Raw genomic sequence first — 20,955 nt, forward strand, 5'->3', positions numbered from 1 at the left:
TTAATATCGGCATAATTTATATGGTAAACTATATATAACTTTGTACCAAACACCATGTGACATAATAATATTGTGAGGCCTAAAGGAACGTTTAGTTTGATGAATTATCAAAAATAATCACATTATGGAAATTTGCATTATCTTGTACCGTGTTGGGTTGTCATTCTAAATTGGAATTTTTACATTCTATACCATAATTAGTTGTCATTCTTAATTACACTTAGTATATCAAATTACTATTTCTATACCATAATTAATTAAAGGTATAATTAATGAGATATTTTTTATTAAGAGTTTCCGTTTAATTCCACTTCTCCCGTACTTTCTCTCTCCTAATTCAAGGAAGACCAGTCGAAACAGTCTTAGAAATATGACGGTTAATTAAATAAAATAAAATAATTATTGAATTAACTAATCAAGTCATGTGGGTTGTCAGTTAAAGTGACAACCACCGTCATTATATAATACGTACGATTTCATATGAGCAGAAAATTTTGATCGAGGTTTATCGTTGACTTTTTAATTTGAATAATTGGAATATGATTCAAAATGCAAAGTATAATGAAAAGGCTAGCTTGGCCACTAGGGACCATACAGTTAGCATGGCGAAAATCGATTGGAGCTTGTAGTTTAATTGGTGTTTTTGATATTGGTACAATTTCTCATTCAACTGTAGCTTAATTGGTATTTTCGACATAATTGCATTTTTTGCAGAAGATTTGTAGAAGTTTTAGTCGTTTTTGATTTGTGAAAACAGAAAATAAAGCATCTACAATCAGAATATAAATAATCTATAATTTATCTACAAAATATCTACAAACTGGGTACAAACTTCAGCTCTAGAGCTGAAGTTTTTGTTTTGTAACCGGCGAACTTCAGCTCTACAGCTGAAGTTTTTGTTTTTTAACTGTCGAACTTCAGCTCTAGAGCTGAAGTTTTTTGTAACATAATGTAATTAGACTGTTTTTTGCAGAAGATTTTGTAGAAGTTTTAATCGTTTTGGATTTGTGAAAACAGAAAACAATGCATCTACAATCAGAATACAAATAATCTACAATTTATCTACAAAATATCTACAAACAGGATACATTGAATTTTAATATCCCAATTTCCATTTCAATTGTAGATAATTTGTAGATATAGTGAAAATTTTATAGTCATCCATTTTAGGATGTCAGACATTTTGAAATCAACAATTTCTAATCATAGATTGTAGTTTATTTTGTCGTATAAATGTAGTAACTTTGTAAATAATTTTGAAAACAACATTGATTTATTCTTTCATTAAACTGATTTGTAGTTTAATTATAGGCAAATGTAGTAATTTTGTAGATAATACCGTAAAACCATAATTCTATGCAATTTCGAACTATACAAACCTGCACTTGTGTTATCGTTGGTGATTGCCAATTCCATATTGAAATCTCGTACACTTATACATAACGGATATGAACCTAAGTTTTTATTCTCCTTTTTGGTCTCCATATACACACGAACCCCCATATCATTCTAAATTTTTTCGTTTTTTTGGATTTCTAGATTGAGAGAAAAAAAGATGAAGAACAGATATATGATCGACAATTTGATTTCTGAAAACGGCGAAGAACAGAATATAGCAATTTTGAGTTGTTGAATCTCGAAGATTTGAATTCTACAATTTGAATTCAGTTTGTTGAAGTTGTTCGTAGTTGAATCTGTTCGTACTTTTTGAAGCTGTTCGTACTTTTTTAAAAATTTTTGAATTGTAGTTTAAGAGAAAAATACGCAGAAGAGAAATCTCCTTTCCGTTTCAAAAATTGAATTTAATATAGAATCAATCAATCCCAAGATTCTTTCCTGATTTTTAGCGCGTTTTTAAGGGAATATTCTGCCCTTTTAATACCTAATAAACGAATGGTACAGAAATTGTAGGAAAAATGTGGACTAGGCGGGTAATTTAGATACTATGCACATATTTGATAATAAAGTTTCATATATGGTATAGGAAGGAAAAAATCCCTTCTAAATTTCAGTATACTTATAGCCCGTGCGGTCAAGCTGCAAAAATCAGCTTATTTTGAGAAGTGTTTTTTTTGTAAAGTATTTTTCTCAAAAGTACTTTCGGTGAGAAGAAATTTGTGTTTGGCTAATTAATTTGAAAAACACTTCTGAGCAGCAATTGGTGTTTGGCCAAGCTTTAAAAAATTGCTTCTAAGTGTATTTTTTTCAAAAGTGCTTTTCAAAAAAAGTGCTTTTGGAGAGAAACTACTTTTGTCTGCTTCTTCAAAACTGCTTCTCCTCAAAAATACTTTTTTCCCTTTCGAAACCTTGGCCAAACACCTTAATTTTTAGAAAAAAACGTTTTTGACAAAAAAAGAAGCGCTTTTGCCTCAAAAGAAACTTGGCCAAACATGCTATTAGTATTGGTATAACTTATACGTTATATAAACCCGTGATAAGTGGCGTATATATGACTACTAGAAATACAGACTTTTCCCACGGAAGAATCGGTGGGAAATCTGTGTGAAATTTCAATATTCCCTGGGGAGACGCTCGGTGGGAAAATGGGTGGTGGAAAAATAGTTTCCCACGACATTCGTGGGTAATTCCCAGCCAGTTTTCCACTGAGGGTTTGGTGGGGTCACCAAGTTTAATTTTCCACGGATGTCGTGAGAAAAGTAAGAAAATAAAATAATTTAATTTTCTTAAGTTTCCCACCGAATCCGTGAAAAGTATAAAAAATAATTTAATTTTTATTTAATTTTACCCATGGAAGTGCTGGGAAAGATTCATAACATGGATATAAACATATGAACATTCCCACGAAAATCGGTGGGAAATGTTGAATTCTGGAAAAAGAATTGCACAAAATTCCCACGGAGTCGGTGGGAAATCCGTGGGTAATCTGGAAAATATCTTCATGGCCAAATCTGTTTTTAGAACTACACCACCTGCCAAACAGAAAGTACAACCAACAATACAAGACTAAATACAATTAAGCATTCAAATACCAAATTCAACATGCAATCCAATTTATTTCATAAACAACAACTAATCAATCCATTTCATAATTAATTCAACTAATCCAAAAGTAGAACAAAAACTCAAAAAATCCAACATTCAATATTCAACATCCAAGTACCATCCAAGACAAGCTAATAAAAGAAACTACTCCTTAGTTATCATCAGATGCTGGAGAACGGGGCATAGGAAATGCACCAGATGCTAAGAGGGAGTTTATCTGAGACTTGAGACTTTTAACATCACTAGTGACAAGTCTTAATGCATCGTCCTTTCGCCTCATTTCTTCCTCCCTTCGCCTTTCCTCTTCCTCTCTTCGCCTATCTTCTTCCCTTGCAACACTTTCTTGAAGATACAACTCTGTAATCTTCGCCTACCTTCCTATTCAATTACTCAAACTCATCCAGATCAACCGAGCAATGTGACGAAGAATAAGAACCAGACAATCCAGAAGTACGACGGCCGAGACTAAACTCTGATCCAAGGCCGTAGACTCTCCCCTTATGCACGCCACCAGCTGCCTTAATCCACATGTCCATGATCTCCTCTTGGGTTGGTTGGATTGGCCTACCTTGATCATCAATCGGCGGGCTTTGAATGAACTCCTCCAAGATTCGTTTGAATTATCCTGTAAAAAAATAAAATTATTATAAAAGTAAACTTTATTAAAAAAAATTTATGCAAGTATCTTTATTTCTCAAACTTTAAAGTGAAACACACGGAAAGATAATGTGTAAATAATGTATCAGTACTTCTAATGGAAAAAATTACTACACCATCTCTTTTGTAAAAATCAATACCCATAAGCTACCAGCTACTAGTTTTCCAGTACTTGTAATGGGGAAACAATAAGATGAATTCCAGTATATTTCCCCAAACAAAGTTTTTCACAGACAAAATCTGAATAAGCAGACACAAATGAAGGAACATAGAAATATTTTTCTTGGCTATATAATTAATGATAATAAAAATGCATTTGAAACATTAGTTTGCTAATTCAAGTACTGTTAAAGAAGCCTTGTAAAATATTGAATTCTGCTTAGCTATCCCTTTTGTTCAGTAATGATGAACTACATTTGGGCTCGCTCAAACAAGAAGCACAACAACCCAGGAAAAAGAAAAAAAAAACTGATTTCAAGCATAATGAGGTTCTGTTGTGAAATTGAAAGAATCATCTATTAGATTCTGAATTATATGAAAGAGTCTTTAAGCCAATCACTAGCACTCATTTTGAAGCTTCAATTGGATAAAAAGAAACTCCCAAACAGGACTACAATGATTTTCAGTACTACCATTTTTAGTAATCCCACATGGCTTGCTTCAAATATGTAACTTTTTCTCTAAACCAACAATAACCAAAGCTCTCAGTACTACTGTCTAGTATTGACAATCATACATCCCATCTCAATTCCTATTATGCAACAGAGGCTAGTTTTGATTAACAGTTGCAGACCAAAAAGCAACTAAAGATAAAATGCCAGACTCAAACCCCATGTGATTTATGCTACTAATTGTCAAACTTTTACCACCCCAAAACCAATCAATATTCTTTTCAACAAACACAATCCTAAAGAATCTGTGACAAAATAGCAACAAATAGCAAATGCTTGCTTTCACCTGTCATGCACGGTAGATATCAATTTTATTACGAGGTATAGCCACTACGAATTGGAAGCCTCCCACATTACTAACTTTATTCAGTTAGTTCATTAAAAAGCACAAGAAAATACTACAAGTGCAAAAAAGTATTGAATATTGCAAGTACTGTAAACCAGGTATTCAGTGAATGTTTTGCAATCAACACATACATAGTGGTCACTAATTCTAAATATAGAAAAGTTTTACTCAATCGCGAAAGTTATTATAAGTAGAAAAGGATGCTATCGCATTCCTTCCTAAGGATACTATATATGCACATAAAACGCTTCTCCATTAGAATGAATTCACTACTTAAAGTCAATCTTCAAACTTAGCAAGAAATAGCTGTGAAGTATATCTATTGCCAGTTCACATCAGATGGCAAAATTACAAGCACCACCATGAAAAAGATTAATGCGGCCAAAAGTAGAAATCCAAGAAACAAGCATTTGCTATTTAGTGCTGCTATAATTAGGTTGTGTTGTTGCTAGTTTAAAATAAAGCTCATTAATCTTACATGGGTTGTCTCAGCGCGCGGCTCGACCCAAGTCGTTTTTGTTCCATCCTTCAACTTCTTCAAGTGGGTTTCCTCAAATACCTCATCATGAGTAACTAGTCTTCCTTTAGCCTTTTCCTCAAAAATAAATAATATCTTAAAAAAGGTAGCTAAAGTAGTTATAAATCAAGAAAAATATAATAAAGACATTACCAATCTTCTTTTATGAGTCGCCATACTAATTGAACCGCCTGTGTGCACCGAGCCACCCTTGTTGGACAAACGGGCCGCCCTTCCCTGTTCGCTCTTTTTCTTAAATTCCGGAGAGTTCCAATACTCAAGAAGTTTAACCCATAAATCATCAAGAATCCAACCTGACCTCTTTTTACTTTCTCGAGCAATCCGAAGCATATCACACAACCTATCAAAACATTTCTTAAAGAAAACGGCTCGTACCTCAGCCTCAGAATCGCGTGACCATGCACACTTCATCTGCAAATAAAACATGTTAGAATGAATAAAAAGAGTTGAAAACTAAAGTAAAATATTAATTTTACCCTAAATTCAGCAAACATTCTGTCCCTAACGTTAGTTGGAACTTCTGACCAGAACCTATATGGTGCGTGATAAAACGAACACATCGATTCAACCACGACTTTCGTAGCCTGAGGAGGATAAAAGCTGCATTGAATTTAAATAAGTTATAAACTATATTTACAAATTAATTAGGAATTAAAAAGATGAATATTTACCCTGCTCCATTGGCCACAATAATCAACCTCCGAAGATCATCATATTTTCCAACATTTGGAGGATCCTGACTTCGTGTAGAAGTCTGTATAGAAGGCTGTGTAGCTGTATCACTATCAGTGTATTGGGATGTCGAATTACTATCGACTCCAATATGTGGCCTAGAAATGCTGGGAGATGAAGACGGAGTGGATTCAGACGAAGGCATGGAAGAGTGGCTAGCAGGCTGACTAATTGATGAAAGCATGCCAAAGGAAGATGATGAGGGTATGACATGCGAAAGTGGAGTGGATTTAGACGAAGGCATGGAAGAGTACCTAGCAGACTGACTAAATGATGAGGGCATTCCAGAAGAAGATGATGAACGAATGACCGGAGAAAATGATGATGGCAGGACAGGGTAAAATGATGAGGGTATGCCATGCGAAAGTTGAGTGGATTTAGACGAAGGCATGGAAGAGTACCTAGCAGGCTGGCTAAATAATAAGGGCATACCAGAGGAAGATGATGAATGAATGATTGGGGAAAATGATGATTGAATGCCAGAGGAAGATACTGAAGGAATGACCGGAGAAGATGATGATGACATGAATGGGTAAGATGATAATGAGGGCACGCCAGGTATGTGCTGGGAAGATGTAGGATTAAAGAAGGTGATAGATGAGGGAGCCTTGTACCCTAGGTGAGGTATACAGTATAAGGGTGGTGGAAATGATAACGGGCATGTAGGTGGAGGCACATGCGAACTAGAAGGTGCGTGAGGGGGAGAGATAGTGATACCTAAGTTACCAGAAACTTTTGTTTTCTTTCTTTTTTTACCCTTCTCTGGTGGTGCAGTACCCTCTAGATGATCTTTACCTCGAGGAGCCATCTAAAATAATATAAGCATAAGAAAAAATATGTTAATATGTTTAGCAACAAATTTAAATGCATAAAAATACAAGTAGTAAAAAGAACAAATATGTCAATCCTAATCGCTTAGTTCATCTTCATCAGAAATTTCATCCTCCTCGCTTGTTTCATTTTCATCATCATATTCTTCCTCCTCAGTTAGTTCATTTTCATCTGCAGAATCTTCCTCTTCATTAGCCATAGATGTTCCAACCTCATGTTGAACTGAAGGATCAACTTCTTCATACATGCCTTCAATATGCAGTTCATCTGCTAATTCATCATCCACAATTAGTTGAACACTTGATATATCATTCTGGTATGCTATATCTAGTGCATCCTCAACTTCTATTCTACTAACCGGTTTAGTTTTTATAACAACCCACCATTCACTCTTATTTTTACACGACGACGGATAAGGAGCGTAATACACTTGCTTCACATTTTGTGCAATGATAAATGGATCATATCTTGCATACTTCCTCGTGTGATTAACTTCAACTATTTTATAGTGTTGGTGTACCTTTGTACCTTTATTTGGTATTGGATCAAACCACTTGCATCGAAAAAATACCAGTCTTTTCTTCGGCCAACCAACATTTTCTATTTCTAAAATCTCCTGGAGTACACCATAATAATCAATATCTCCATCTTGGTCGCCATCACCACCTTTCACCCAGACTCCGCCATTAATGGTTTTTAATTCTTAGACCATTCTTCCGTGTGAAACTTATACCCATTGACAAAGTACTTGGACATAGTTTTGACTTGAGGTTTAGGTCCCCAAGCTATATCAAGTAAAAATGGATCACCTATACCATTGTTTGGATTATGAACCTATATAGAGTTGAAGAAAATTGAGAAGTTAGAAAATACAACTTGTGCAATAATGAGAATCTGGTAATATATTAGTTAACACTTACATAATCTCTAAACCACTCTGAAAACCTTGGATAAACAGCATCTTGGCCAAACACACTCACAAAATAACTGCCCGACATATTTATAAAGTATATTAGTTAAAATACGGATAGATCATGCAAGTAGGTCAATAATATAATTTCAGACCAACTTGTAAAATTGTTGAACTTCGGGGCAATTGAGCAATACATGTGTTGTAGCCAACTTTTTCTCCATCCAGTCCAATTTCTTTTTTGATACTTTTTAGAACTTCTACCGGGTTGATTGAATATGGATATCGGCGGTGCCAAAGGATCATTATCACCTTCGTCGTGCCGATTTGGCCTATTTCTCAAACATGGCACATGATGCTCAAAATAATATGAACAGAAATGAGAAGTTTCTTTCACCAGATATGCTTCACATATTGATCCCTTAATTTTGAATTTTTGTTTCACCATCCGTTTACATTTGCCAATAGTCCTACGAAGCATAATATTAGATGGGAAGAAGTGTAATCAAAATACATAAAGGAAAAATAATTAATGATTATTACCTCTCAAATGACTACGTAGCCACCCTACGCCAAGGGTGGTCAAGTGCACATCCTTCGTCGAAAAAATTATACTGTGTATATAAGTTAAATACTATTTTATGTGGTTATATATTATATTTTGAAGACCCTTAACATAGTTGAGTGAGATAGTCTAGCTGTTCAGGGTGTTCAAAGTGACGTTTTGTTCGCGAGTTCAAAGTTTGTCCATTTTATTTGCCAAAACTAAACGGAGATCATCATGTGTGGTCTATTTGATTTTTTTTATAATCTAAAAAATTTTCTAATAAAATAACTCTTAAAACTTAAAATTTGTATAGAAATAAACAACTAATTTTAAAAGTTATTTCTTAAATAAATTTTATAATTTTAAAGTCAAGCTCTACAAAAATTTCTTCCACAAAAGCTCTCTAGAAACTACAAATTCTCTCGACTCTCTCTTTCTTTAATTTTATTCTTACCTTTATTAGTAAAACTTTTAATTTTTTCTTTTTGTTATTTTAATTTCTATATCATAAATTTCTAAGAATTTTGGTATACCATTTATCGACCAAAAACATTATTGTCTTGTTTAAAGTTTGAATACCCTCGACGGAATTCCTGGCTACGCCACTGCCCATGATGCTATTATACTAAAAAGCTAATGAGATTTTTCATGTATAAGTAAAATATATAATATTTCAAATATGCACATTAAAAATTGTATTAAATAATTTAAAAGGATTTTGTTTTTTTAGAAGAAATATAAATAAGGGTCCCACCAGAAGCATATGCTTCCTGAATTTGGAAAAAAGGTAGCATCAAATTGCAAATGATGTTGGCCATTGAAAAATTGTCACTTTCCAACTGGAAGCCTTTGTCTGCATTTGGAACATTCTGCAAACATTTGACCAAATTAATGACTTTCTTCCTATTATATAATCCAATCTTACAATAATGAGAAAGTAAATAAAATTTTATATATGAATTATTTCACTAGTCTTATTAAACCATATTTACTTTTTATCTATATGCACTTCAAAAATTAAATAATTATAGAACTATTTTATATTAGTTTTAGTGAAAGTTTTTTACCAATACTCGGATTATTCATAATGTAATAATAATAATAATAATAATAATAATAATAATAATAATAATAATAATATGTCATATATAATCTTGATCCTAACATAGCTCCTTTCTTATGTACTATTGAACATAATTTTAAATTTATAGTCAGAAGTAGAGAGACAAATACAACCTTTTTCTCCGAAGTATTTGACACATAGAACTAGGGGTGTTCGTCGGTCGGTACAGTACGGTATTTAAATATTTCGGTTCGATATTTTCGGTATTCGGTTTCTTAAAATGCAATACCAATACCGTACCTAATTAAATTCGGTATGGTTCAGTTTTCTCCTTTCGGTTTCGGTTTATTCGGTTTGGTAACTTCGGTTTATTCGGTTTGAATACTAACTAGTGCATAGAGTCATAGAATGTAATATTCTGAATTAATGTTCTCAAAAGTACAAAACTAAAAATATTTGTTGACAAAAGTTTTGTCCAAAATTAGCAAATATCAACTTAGAGAGAGAAAACTGTTCATAAAAGAATAAATTTGATCATTAGAAATGTCTTGTTACTTACTTAGAGTTAATATGATGAACTCAGAGAATAAAGGAAAGTAAAATTTTAGATTTTTATATTTATGTTATAATTAATAATATGTGTATTGTGTAATATAATATATATTTCGGTACGGTATCGGTATTTCGGTATTTCATTTTAAAATACCAAATACCATACCTAATACCAATATTTTTTAAAATTTAACCCAAATACCATACCGAATACCAAATACCAAAATTTTCTATTTCGGTACGGTAATTCGGTATTTACCAAATTATGCACAGCCCTACATAGAACTCACTCACTCCTTGTTGGAGCCAGGGGCAAAGCTATACGTAGTCAAAGGTGGTCAACTGAACACTCATTGCTGAAAAATTATAAAATAAAATATTATGTGTTATTGAGCAAAAAATAGACTTTGAGTACCCTTCCAAAATTACATAGATTTTGAACACCTTTATTAAATTTTCTAGATTCGCCACTTATTGGAGCTCCATTAAATTTATAGTAAATACAAGACAAATAGCTCAAAGTATAACAGATGATTTTAATTGTTCACTAGTTTGAGTTGTATTAGAGAGGAAAATAATCATTATAAGTTGTCACAACATATTTTCTGGCTTCTGTTGCTGTTACTGATCTATTATTTATTGTTTATTTTTTTCTTCTTGAGCCGAGAGTCTTTCGGAAACAGCTTCTTTATACCTCCGGAGTAGGGGTAAGATCTGCGTACACTCTACACTCTCCAAACTACACTTGCGAAATTTTACTGAGTTGTCGTTATTGTTGTTATTTTCACAACATAAATGATAGAATGATATTGCTATAACATAGTAATGGACTTTATATATCACTATCTGATGTTGTATATTTTGTTCTTTTATTGTTGTTTTTGTGTTTAAATACTAAGAGCCCATACCACCAAGTCCTTAGTACACACATGCTTAGTTGTCTTCAACTAAAGGAAAAAGATAGGAATCTATTCATAAATACTTAATCATTTTACCACATTCTTATACTATAAACTTTTCACATTCTCTTTTTTTTTTTCCCTCGACCTGAAATTATTGAGGCCCTTTCTTTTCTTCTTTTTACTTTATTTTATGTTTAAGATAAAAATATTTATCCCCCATTTGTTTAAACAAATAAATAAAAAAGAAAAGAAAACAAAGAGGAATTTAAGGGAATGTACCACTAGATTGTGTTAAGCTAGACATAAGGCGAAAATCTCGATATGTCCCAGATATCAAGAATCTTTAGATCTTGAAAATAAAAAAAAATAAAAAAAAACCTTTTTTTCTTTTACTTTTGTGTGCCTTTTCCATATTCCAAGAAATTTATATTTTTATTACATCCATCTGTAAAAAATTAAAAAATGGTAGTACACTACACAGTATCTGTAAAGTTCTAGAGTTGAGATTAGCACAAGCTCTACATTTAAGGTCTCTTTATACTTTCTTGTCTTATAGTATGAAAAAAATAATCTTTTTATTGAGGATATTTACAATGACATGAATTAAATAATTTATTTGGTCCATAGTGTACGTGGGTGTTTTTGTTTTTATATATTAGTAATAGTTTAAGGCTAAAGATTAAATTTTAAGCAAAAAGGTTAATGGTAATTAGCAATAATTAATTATGTAGTAATAAATGAACAGCTCATTTTGGGGTACTGAATTTACTACAGTAGACTAGTGTCCTGTGTTGTTCCAGTTTCCTTTAGGTAATTTTGTGACCACTCATTTCTTTGTTTTTGTACCTAAAGTGAAGAGAAGTTAAAGGGGTTTTCAGGGTTTTCTTGAAAATTTGTTTTTGGGTTGACAGCTTTGTCTCTAAACTATCTGTGTTTACATTTGACTGTTTGAGTTTACTAACTTTTATAGGATCTTGGTTAGTAGATTTTCTTTGTTTGCTTCAGTGGAGCAGAAGTTCAATTAAGGTACTTTATTTCTTGTTTTTCTTCTCTTGTTCCTTAATTTTCTGCTTCTGTCTGAAATGTTGTGTGTTTCAAAAGCTGTTTTGTGATGTGGGATTTTGAAGTTGAGGCTCAATTTGTAAAGGGTTTCTTAATCTTTAAAATATTTCTTGGATTTTGGTGTTGTCTATGCTTTTTAAGGTGTAAAATAATGTTTATTTTTGATAAAGTTTAGTTCTTTGAAGGATTTCAAGCATTTCCTGCTTAGGAGAAGTAGATGAGTGTGACTGTTTTGTGGTTTTGGACACTGTTTTTGCTCTTATGAACTGATAAAGCACATGTCTTAATCAATGTTACCTCTGTAGTGACAATGTCTCTTGTTTTTAACTGTCCTGAAGTGGACTAATTACTATGTGACACTATTTGTACACCAAGAATTAGATAACTAAACTAGAAATGTTAAATACTTGGGAAAATTGTGATCTATTAATTGGGCAGACAAGCATGCTGAACTGCCAAAAGTTTGAATCTTTTGTTTGGTCTTTGTTTGATGGAATCAGACTGCATTAAGTGCTGGTCATTTGCTGTTGAGTTGTACTGGAAACCTTTAGTGGAATATTATGCTAAGATTTCTTATGCTGTGGGTGTGTGCTTTCCTTTTTTTTTTTAATGCTGGGGGTGAATGAAAATGTGGTATATATTCTTCTAATATAGTTCAAGTTGGTAATTCACGATCCCATGCTCGAGCGTGAACAAGTTAGAAAGAAAATGCTTCTATTATCACTTTCTGATCTTGCATAGTTATAGCTTGGTGACTTGGCCTTTCCCCTATTGGCTTTAGTATACCTTGTTTCATATTCATGTGGTGGCTTTCTTAATCCCTGGTTAGTACTGTTAGGAGAAACCCAAAGATATGGAAGGTTGCTGTAACTAAGAGCTTCTTTATCAGAAACACTTGCACTTAATGCTCCGGCGTTTTGTTGCAGCAATTGAACTCTTTCAATAAAAATTCTGTCTTTGATGGGTATTGTCGAATTTATAACAGTCTTCATGTTTAAAATTTCTTTGCACATTCTTTAGATTTATCTGGGGTCTGTTTTATTGGGGAGAAGGATTGTTTTGCCTGTTAAGTTTTGCAGTACTAATTATCTTTAGAGTTAAGAATCAACCTATATTTTGGAGGTAGTCATACATCTGAGTTCATTTGCTTTCTTTACAGTGAAACTCGCTCTTACTTTTGTACTCCATTTCCTGTAGAACATCTTGACAAACATTGTCCGAAGCAACAGTCGCAGGCTGATTGATATTAGAGTTGTTAGTTCTGGATGCTTTTGATGATGCTCAAACCGTGGCTTGCAATATCCATACTATTTGCTTTCCACATCTCAAATGTAATAGGTAATGCTTTAAGTTTCTACCTATCAGCTCAATAATGTAGTAGTTGATTATGTTCTTAGTCGTTCCTGTCTTTTGTGTTTTGATTTTCTGTTGTTCATGTGATTCATTTGTAATAGGATCCAACCGCTGAGCTTCTTACATTTTGGATGTGATTTGATTCATTTGGAGTTTTAATGTGTACGTTTTTTCAAAATTGTAGGTGCATTTGTTGGAATGAACATTGGCACCGATGTTTCAAATTTACCCCCAGCTTCGGATGTGGTTGCACTCCTTAAAGCTAATCAAATAACTCATGTGCGCCTATTTAATGCTGATGCTCATATGTTGAATGCGTTAGCAAACACTAGTATTGAAGTTATTATCGGTGTTACGAATGATGAAGTTTTAGGGATCGGAGAATCTCCATCAGCTGCAGCTGCTTGGGTAAATAAAAATGTAGCAGCTTACATGCCCTCTACAAATATTACGGCTATTGCCGTGGGTAGTGAAGTTCTCACCGCAATCCCAAACGCTGCACCGGTTTTGGTTCCTGCTATGAATTACTTGCATAAAGCATTAGTTGCTTCACAACTTAATAACCAAGTTAAAGTTTCAACCCCGCAATCAATGGACGTGATTGCTAGGGCATTTCCTCCTTCCACTGCCACTTTCAATTCTTCTTGGAACTCAACAATCTTCCAGATCCTTCAGTTTCTAAGAAACACAAACTCATACTTCATGTTGAATGCTTATCCGTATTATGAATACGTTCACTCCGATGGAATCTTTCCGATTGAATATGCTCTTTTCCAACCACTCTCCGCAGTGAAGCAAATTGTTGATCCAAACACCCTGTTTCACTATGTAAGTATGTTTGATGCTCTAGTTGATGCTGCATACAACTCTATAGCAGCCCTCAACTTTTCAGATATCCCAATCGTTGTGACCGAGACTGGTTGGCCATGGGATGGTGGTGCCAATGAGCCTGATGCTACTAAGGAAAATGCCGAAACATTTAACAATAACCTGATTCGGCGTGTTTCAAATGATACTGGTCCACCTAGTCAACCGAAAAATCCCATTAACACCTTTATTTACGAGATGTTCAATGAAGACAAAAGACCTGGGCCGGTATCGGAAAGAAGCTGGGGTATCTTTTCTACAAATGGGAGCGAGGTTTATTCCCTTAGCCTAGGTTCCTCGGCCGGCATCTCTGACAATTCTACTGCAGTTTTCTGTATAGCAAAAAAGGGTGCAGATGAGAACAAATTGCAAGATGGAATTAACTGGGCTTGTGGCCAGGGACATGCTAATTGCAGTGCTATTCAATCTGGGCAGCCTTGTTATTTTCCAGATACTTTGGAAAATCACGCTTCTTATGCTTATAATGACTATTATCAGAGAATGCGTAGTGTTGGTGGAACATGTGATTTTGATGGTACAGCAATAACGACAACACAAGATCCAAGTAAGTTACCATATCTGGTGTTTTGGTATGTAGTTTCTTCTTCTGTTTTGGGTCTTAATATGGAGTTCGGGGAGACGGCTGTCTGTTGTCTGGATCTTTTTTGTAATGGTAGTTTGGATAAATTAACAATTGATGACATGTTTTGTCCCGATTTTTTATTCTTACTCCCACATTCGTAAGAATCTATTATGCTGCGTCTGGCTAACGCCGAATGTGCTCTCTGAGATCTTGCTGTCCCATGCTGAATTAAATAAATATCAATTCCCATGGAGTTCAGCATGATGTAATATCTCATTCTATAGATCTTATTATTTGATGAAACCAGATAGCTAGTGTGTTTCTATTGCATAAGTCGAGTTTTATTGCTCCTTTACAGAGGTCTTCTCTTTCGATTTTTTTTTTCCTTTGGGGAGGGGGAGTGGGTTGACGAAAATGCTGTTTTAGTTGTTCAGGAATATCCAAATCTCTCTACTGGTAATTAAATTTGTTTTTTGGTATCTTGTCCTTTTTAGTCACCTTTTTTATGGCCGCATTAGATGAATGACATTAATTTCTTCAAGTGTTTGTGAATGAGATATGGTAGTGGAACATTGCTAATATTGCAAAGTTAATCAACATGTATCTTTTTATTTTCTTTCAGATTTGGCAACGGTTCTCTAAGTTGTGACACAATGACTAAAATGCAAAGTTTGCGACTGTACTATACTGCTAAATGCTTCCAGCAGTATATTTCTAAATAACATTTCAACATGCTGTCTCTGTATTTTAGTCCTACACAAAGCTCTTTTGCTCTTTCGTTTTCTTTTTCTTTCTTTTTTCCCCTTTTGTCCCTTGTTCGAATCACACTTGCAAAATTGTTGATACTGATCTAGGCAGTATTCATTTGAATTACAACCCTTTTCATCCTCTGTATATGTTATCAGAACCATTTTTTGGCGTTCTTTTTTAATGCTCGACTCATTTGATGGTTATCCTTGTGCAGGTTCCAAAACATGTAAATTTACAGGAAGGTGAGATTACCTAAACTAAGTATATGTATGCATGGTAAATTGCAAAAAAAATATTGCTTCTCTGTGCTAAATTGCTTTCTTTTATTCGACAGTTCGACTCCAGGTGGGCTTTTCCCTCCGGCAGCATTTGGACCTATCAGTCCGACTTCTCAGAGTTCAACGATTCGAGCGTCTGTTATCGTGTATACATTGGCTGTATTTTTTGCTTTGTTGATGCTTGATGTGAATGTGCATTTTGTTTAATAGCCTCTTTAGGAAGTCAGTTCTTTCCCTTTTTGATTCCCTTGTATTTTGCAGGAAATTGAACCATTTCAGTAGTCAGTTTAGATGATTGATTTCTGTCTCTGATACCAACTAGATGATTGAAATCCATTTTTTGATATTTATCCTTGTTGATGAGATCCACTTTAGTCATGCAGGAGATCTATATGCTTTATTGTATTTTGTTTTATTTTATTTTATTTTATTTTATTTTATTTTATTTTATTTTATTTTGTATGACACTGGTAGGTTGAGTTTATCTACTGGTTATTGTTTTGCTTTTCATCTATTTTCTGGTTCTGGTGATGTTATTTGTTTCATGGTTTCTATTGATGCCTCTTTTCGTCTTATCTTCTTTCGTCTTCTTGAGCCGAGGGTTTTTCGAAAATAGCCTCTGTGCCCCTTCGGGGTAGGGGTAAGTTCTGCGTACACACTATCATCCCCAGATCCAACTAGTGGGATTTTACTGGGTCGTCGTTGTTGTTATTGTTTGTCGGTCGGTCGAGTTTAATTGATAGACATACTTCTGAAGGTAGTATATATTTTTCTGAAGGTAACATGTATTTGACGGAATAGTTGAAGTATGCATGAATTGGCCAAACAAAATTATTATAGAAAGAGAATAAATGTAATGTGAAAATATACATTAGATATACTTATTGACTTGGTCTATGTACCATTATATTTTTTAAACAACAATTATTTTTGGTAATTCTCCTAAGAATTATGTATGCCAAGCAATAAACTATGGAGTATTCTCTTTCATCTTTTGTTTTTAAAATTTTAATTAAATCATTGTCAAAATTCCCCAATGCTAGCAAAAAATTCCTGTTCTTCCCTAATCTGTCTAGAGACAAAATAAAGCCTCATTTGAAACTCAAAACGAGTCTAAGTACCAAATTGTCTACTACTAAAAGAAAGAGTTTAACATCCTTAATTTATACTTAAAAGATAATTGTCTAAATATAATGATCCATAATTTGTTAGAATAAGTTAAAATATAAGTAATTGGGAAAACTTAGAAGATAATATTTAAACCACGAATATGCATTATTCCTTGTGAATTATTGCATATATAGGACCCATTTGGACATAGATTTTCAAATATTTTTTGAAAAAACTGATTTGGGTGAGGTTTGAATTGAAATTGAAAATGTGATTGAACATGAATTCTGGAGTAAGTTTTGACATGTTAATTTTTTTTTTTTTAGCTAAAAAGTCCCAAATGGTCCTGGTTTGGCCAAAAAACAATGGCGGATCTAGAGTGCAGTTACTGGTTTCTTGAGAACCCAATAACTTTTGCTTAGACGCTGTATTTCTATTAAAAAAAGTTTATAAATATTTAATTGTGAATCCAATTATTATTGTATATTAATTTGAGATTACGATAGAAACCTATATATTTTAAATTCTGAATCGGCATCTGCCAAAAAGAGATCTTAAGCTATATTCCGAATTTGAAGTTTTGATAAATCAAGATCTCTCAATTGAACGATGTCGTATTAAAGTTGGAATAAAGGCAAGAAAGCAACAGAAGCAGAAAGCAATCCACTTCGATAGACTGAGAGATAATCTTCAATGTACGGCGGAACTCCGTCGGGCGGAATAGGAATCAGCGGTAGTAGTAGTGGAGGAAGAGCATGGCCGTCGACGACGTCGGTATCTAGTTCCGGTAAGAGAATACAGAAGGAAATGACTGAACTGAGCATAGAGGCACCACCAGATTGTGCAGCTGGGCCTAAAGGCGATAATCTTTACCATTGGGTTGCTACTCTCTTCGGCCCACCTGGTCAGTCTTCTATTCCTCTCTCTTTGTTTATCTACAAAGAGTTAATCTTTCATTTTCTTGTGGATCAGTGTTACAAAGTGTTGAGTTTTTGTTTTTTGTGTGGATGATACTGTGAAGTGTTAGGGTTTGAAGCATAAAGTTGGATACTTAGTCCACTTTGGGAATAAGTACTATTATACAGTATTTGCAAACTTGCAATTCAGTATTTTAGAATTTGCACATAGTGAACTTCAAGAGAAATATTGAAATAGTTGTTTGAAGGTATATTTCAAGTGAAATGCTGGTTTCGGGCTTTCGGCTCATATATCTGTTTTTTAAGTGAAGTTCGCGTCCAAACACAATTGAACTTCCACAAAAACTATTCATTTTAACTTCAGCTCGAATATCGTCCAAATGGTAATACTCCTTTAGTCCAATTTAAGTGTGTTGGATTGACTTAGAGTAGATTGACCAATTTGGTGTTGAAGTGTGTCACTGCATCATTTAGAAGATAACGATGCTTTTATTTACTTAATTCATGCATGTATTAACGCTTACTCTCTTGATTTTTCCGAAAAAAGAAAAAGAAAAAACTCCAAATGCTGTGTGGCCTGATTCTTGTAGGGGCCATGCACATGGAGATACTTTTTTTGTTAATGAGTCGTGGTGAGACTTGAATCCAACAATTATTTAAATCCTTCACGGCAAGATCCTGCATAAACTTATTTGTTGAATTGGCCTGATGATGTATAACACGTAGGGCGAAACCTTACTGTTAATGTATCTTGAATCTCTAAATAATAGGAAATGAAAAGGCTATTTCTGATGAAAGTGATTATTGTATTCTTCATGTTGATGTGGCTGTGCTTATTGTCTGGTTTCTTTTGAAGTTGGTTAAATATACATTTGTTTTTGCAAACCGAGTGCTGCTACAAGTGCTTCTTTGAATTCCATGGCAGCTCTAAATATGCTCGGGATAACAATTTTGAGCACTTAGTTTATTTGTTGGGTTAACATGAATTTTGGGTTTTTAAGTTTGATTGTATACTTCTGCTTGATTTTTAGATAATTAGATAGATATTATTTTTTTGCTTCGATTTGCTGAAGAATTCCGGGTGCTTCACAGACTGAATATCTTCCTGTTTCTTGCAGGAACACCTTATGAGGGTGGAATATATTTTCTCGATATAACCTTCCCTTCTGATTATCCATTTAAACCTCCAAAGGTATGTTGAAGAATATGCTTTGGTGAATGTATTGTGCATATAGTGTTGTACCTTTTTTTAAGCAAGGCATCTATTTTTCTATTTTGTCTGAATGAAAAACTTCCAATATTTTCCAATAAAAAGAAACTGTGTCTTCTGATATAAATGTTAAAACTAGTACGAGCTGAAAAGACCTGCACAAAGATTCGTGTTCACCCTCTTCTGATAAAATGTTTGCAGTGTACTTTCTGCTGAATAAAACTAACATAAGAAATGGTAATTGCTATTATAGAGAATTGCCTCCCATAAAATAGTCGCTTGATTGCTTCCCTTCCTTAATGAAAACTGTCATTTATGTTCTTTATTTTTGGGTCATATGTAAATGTATGATCACTCTGAGAACTTAATACTCTTGATGAATCTTCTATATATTTCTTCACATGTTTGATGAAGGTATCACACAATAGCTGGACATTGATCTTTTAAAGATGTAACGTCTTTTAGATTCTTTCATGAATCCTAAACATTGTTTCTGAGGATTTTGAGGTTGCCATGTCTTAAAATGGTAATTCAAATATTTTGGATTTTCATGTTCTTTACCCACAAAGTACCATCATGGTGGAAATTCAAATAATAGAAGCTTCTCTAGCCATTATAATTGCGAGACAAAAAGTTACACACAGATTAGAATTCTAGGAAATTATGCAGTGATGTTCGATTTGAGTGCTAAGTTTCTTTCTGGTTCTTCCTTGTTTCTCCTGATTTATCTCTGTGTAAAGGCTGAAACTTGAGCTAATGATGATTTCCTCTGTACTTGTATAATCTTCTTTATGGTTTGTGTTTAAAATGATCAATATGCATTATTGCTTGAAGAGGACAAAAAGAGAACAGCTGTGGAACCAGAAAATGAAGTGTATTATGCCATGAAACAGAATCATTCTCTATGCGACCAAGTCCAGTAAATTCATAAATTAATGATAAATTTGCTTCTTCCTAAACTTTGGGTTGGTGTACAATAAACGAGTAAAGTGAGGAAAGAATTCCGTAAGATCTGGTCGATGTATAGTTATTTTCACCTTTATACAGTACCATGCTTCTCAAGAACATAGTCTTTATTGTAATTAATCTGAACAAAACGACATGGGTGCCTTTGTTTGAAACATTTCCACTGCTAAATTCAGCCGATAAACAAAAATCATCTTCACACACTTAACAGTATTTCTTGTTTATCAGCTGAATCTGGCGGTGGAAACATTCCCTGGATATTATCTTTTAGGTCCCTTTTCTTTTCATTCTGACCTCAAGCTTTTGCAGGTTGTATTCAAAACTCGCATATATCATTGCAATGTTGAGCCTTCTGGAAATGTTAGCTTGGACATCCTAACAGATAACTGGAGTCCAGCATTAACAATCTCGAAAGTACTACTTGCTCTGAGATCAATGTTCACCACTCCAGAAACCTGTAAGTTCGTATCCTATCTGCAGTCCTTTGCCCTCTCTCAACCGAAGTAAAATAGACAAAAATATGTTAATTTTATGAGAAAAAAAATGCATAAAAAAAGACACATGTATTGTTTGATGAAAGCGTTTACAGGTGTTCATGCTGGACGTCCTTCCAATTATTTGGTTTCAATGGGTTAACTATATGAATATAATAACCGCCTTTTTTCTGCATTCTGATGGTAGTATCTTTTGATCCTGATTCTTGCAGATAAGCCAGTTGTTCCTGGTATTGCACACTTATACTTTGAAGATAAAGCCAAACATGATGAAATAGCTACAGAATGGACACTGCGATTTGCAAGGTGAAAAAAATGGAATTCTCTTAACAAGTTCTGGTCAGCCCCCTGCTTAGTTTGAAATTCTCCTTAGCTTTACTAGTTAACAGACATTGAAGAGCTGTTGTAGACTTGTAGCCGATATTTTAACTAAACGCCTGTATATAGTACATATGGATAAATTAGACTTACCAACCCAAAAAAAAAAAGAAAGATAAATTAGACTTCTGGTAGCTAACGTTTCAATTTTTCGTTGAGCCCAAGGCCTTATTTGTTTCATTTGAATTGTTCATTCCTTCATACTACTTCATTTACAAGTCCTTAAGGCTGAATC

General features: G+C 33.8%; 2 protein-coding genes across 3 annotated transcripts; both read left to right on the top strand.

Annotated features, from left to right (window-relative positions):
• Positions 1 to 11,384: 11,384 nt before the first annotated feature.
• Positions 11,385 to 16,023, top strand: LOC109238629 (glucan endo-1,3-beta-glucosidase 4). 2 transcript variants are annotated; one of them, XM_019405113.1, is made up of 6 exons: positions 11,385 to 11,562; positions 11,723 to 11,778; positions 13,012 to 13,152; positions 13,352 to 14,599; positions 15,582 to 15,609; positions 15,702 to 16,023. In XM_019405113.1, exons 3-6 carry the CDS (start codon positions 13,080 to 13,082, stop codon positions 15,850 to 15,852), a joined length of 1,500 nt encoding a protein of 499 aa, XP_019260658.1. In that variant the 5' UTR covers positions 11,385 to 11,562; positions 11,723 to 11,778; positions 13,012 to 13,079; the 3' UTR covers positions 15,853 to 16,023. The 2 variants fall into 2 exon arrangements, with proteins under 2 accessions (XP_019260658.1, XP_019260657.1); XM_019405112.1 differs by having other exon boundaries at positions 11,385 to 11,778.
• A 1,335-nt stretch (positions 16,024 to 17,358) lies between these two features.
• On the top strand, positions 17,359 to 20,906 carry LOC109238630 (constitutive photomorphogenesis protein 10). Its single transcript, XM_019405114.1, has 4 exons — positions 17,359 to 17,659; positions 18,791 to 18,864; positions 20,158 to 20,305; positions 20,555 to 20,906. The coding sequence occupies exons 1-4, from the start codon at positions 17,449 to 17,451 to the stop codon at positions 20,650 to 20,652; spliced, it is 531 nt and encodes a 176-aa protein (XP_019260659.1). The 5' UTR covers positions 17,359 to 17,448; the 3' UTR covers positions 20,653 to 20,906.
• Positions 20,907 to 20,955: the final 49 nt, after the last annotated feature.

This window comes from Nicotiana attenuata, unplaced genomic scaffold, assembly GCF_001879085.1.
Source record: "Nicotiana attenuata strain UT unplaced genomic scaffold, NIATTr2, whole genome shotgun sequence".
Classification (NCBI taxonomy): Eukaryota; Viridiplantae; Streptophyta; class Magnoliopsida; order Solanales; family Solanaceae; genus Nicotiana; species Nicotiana attenuata.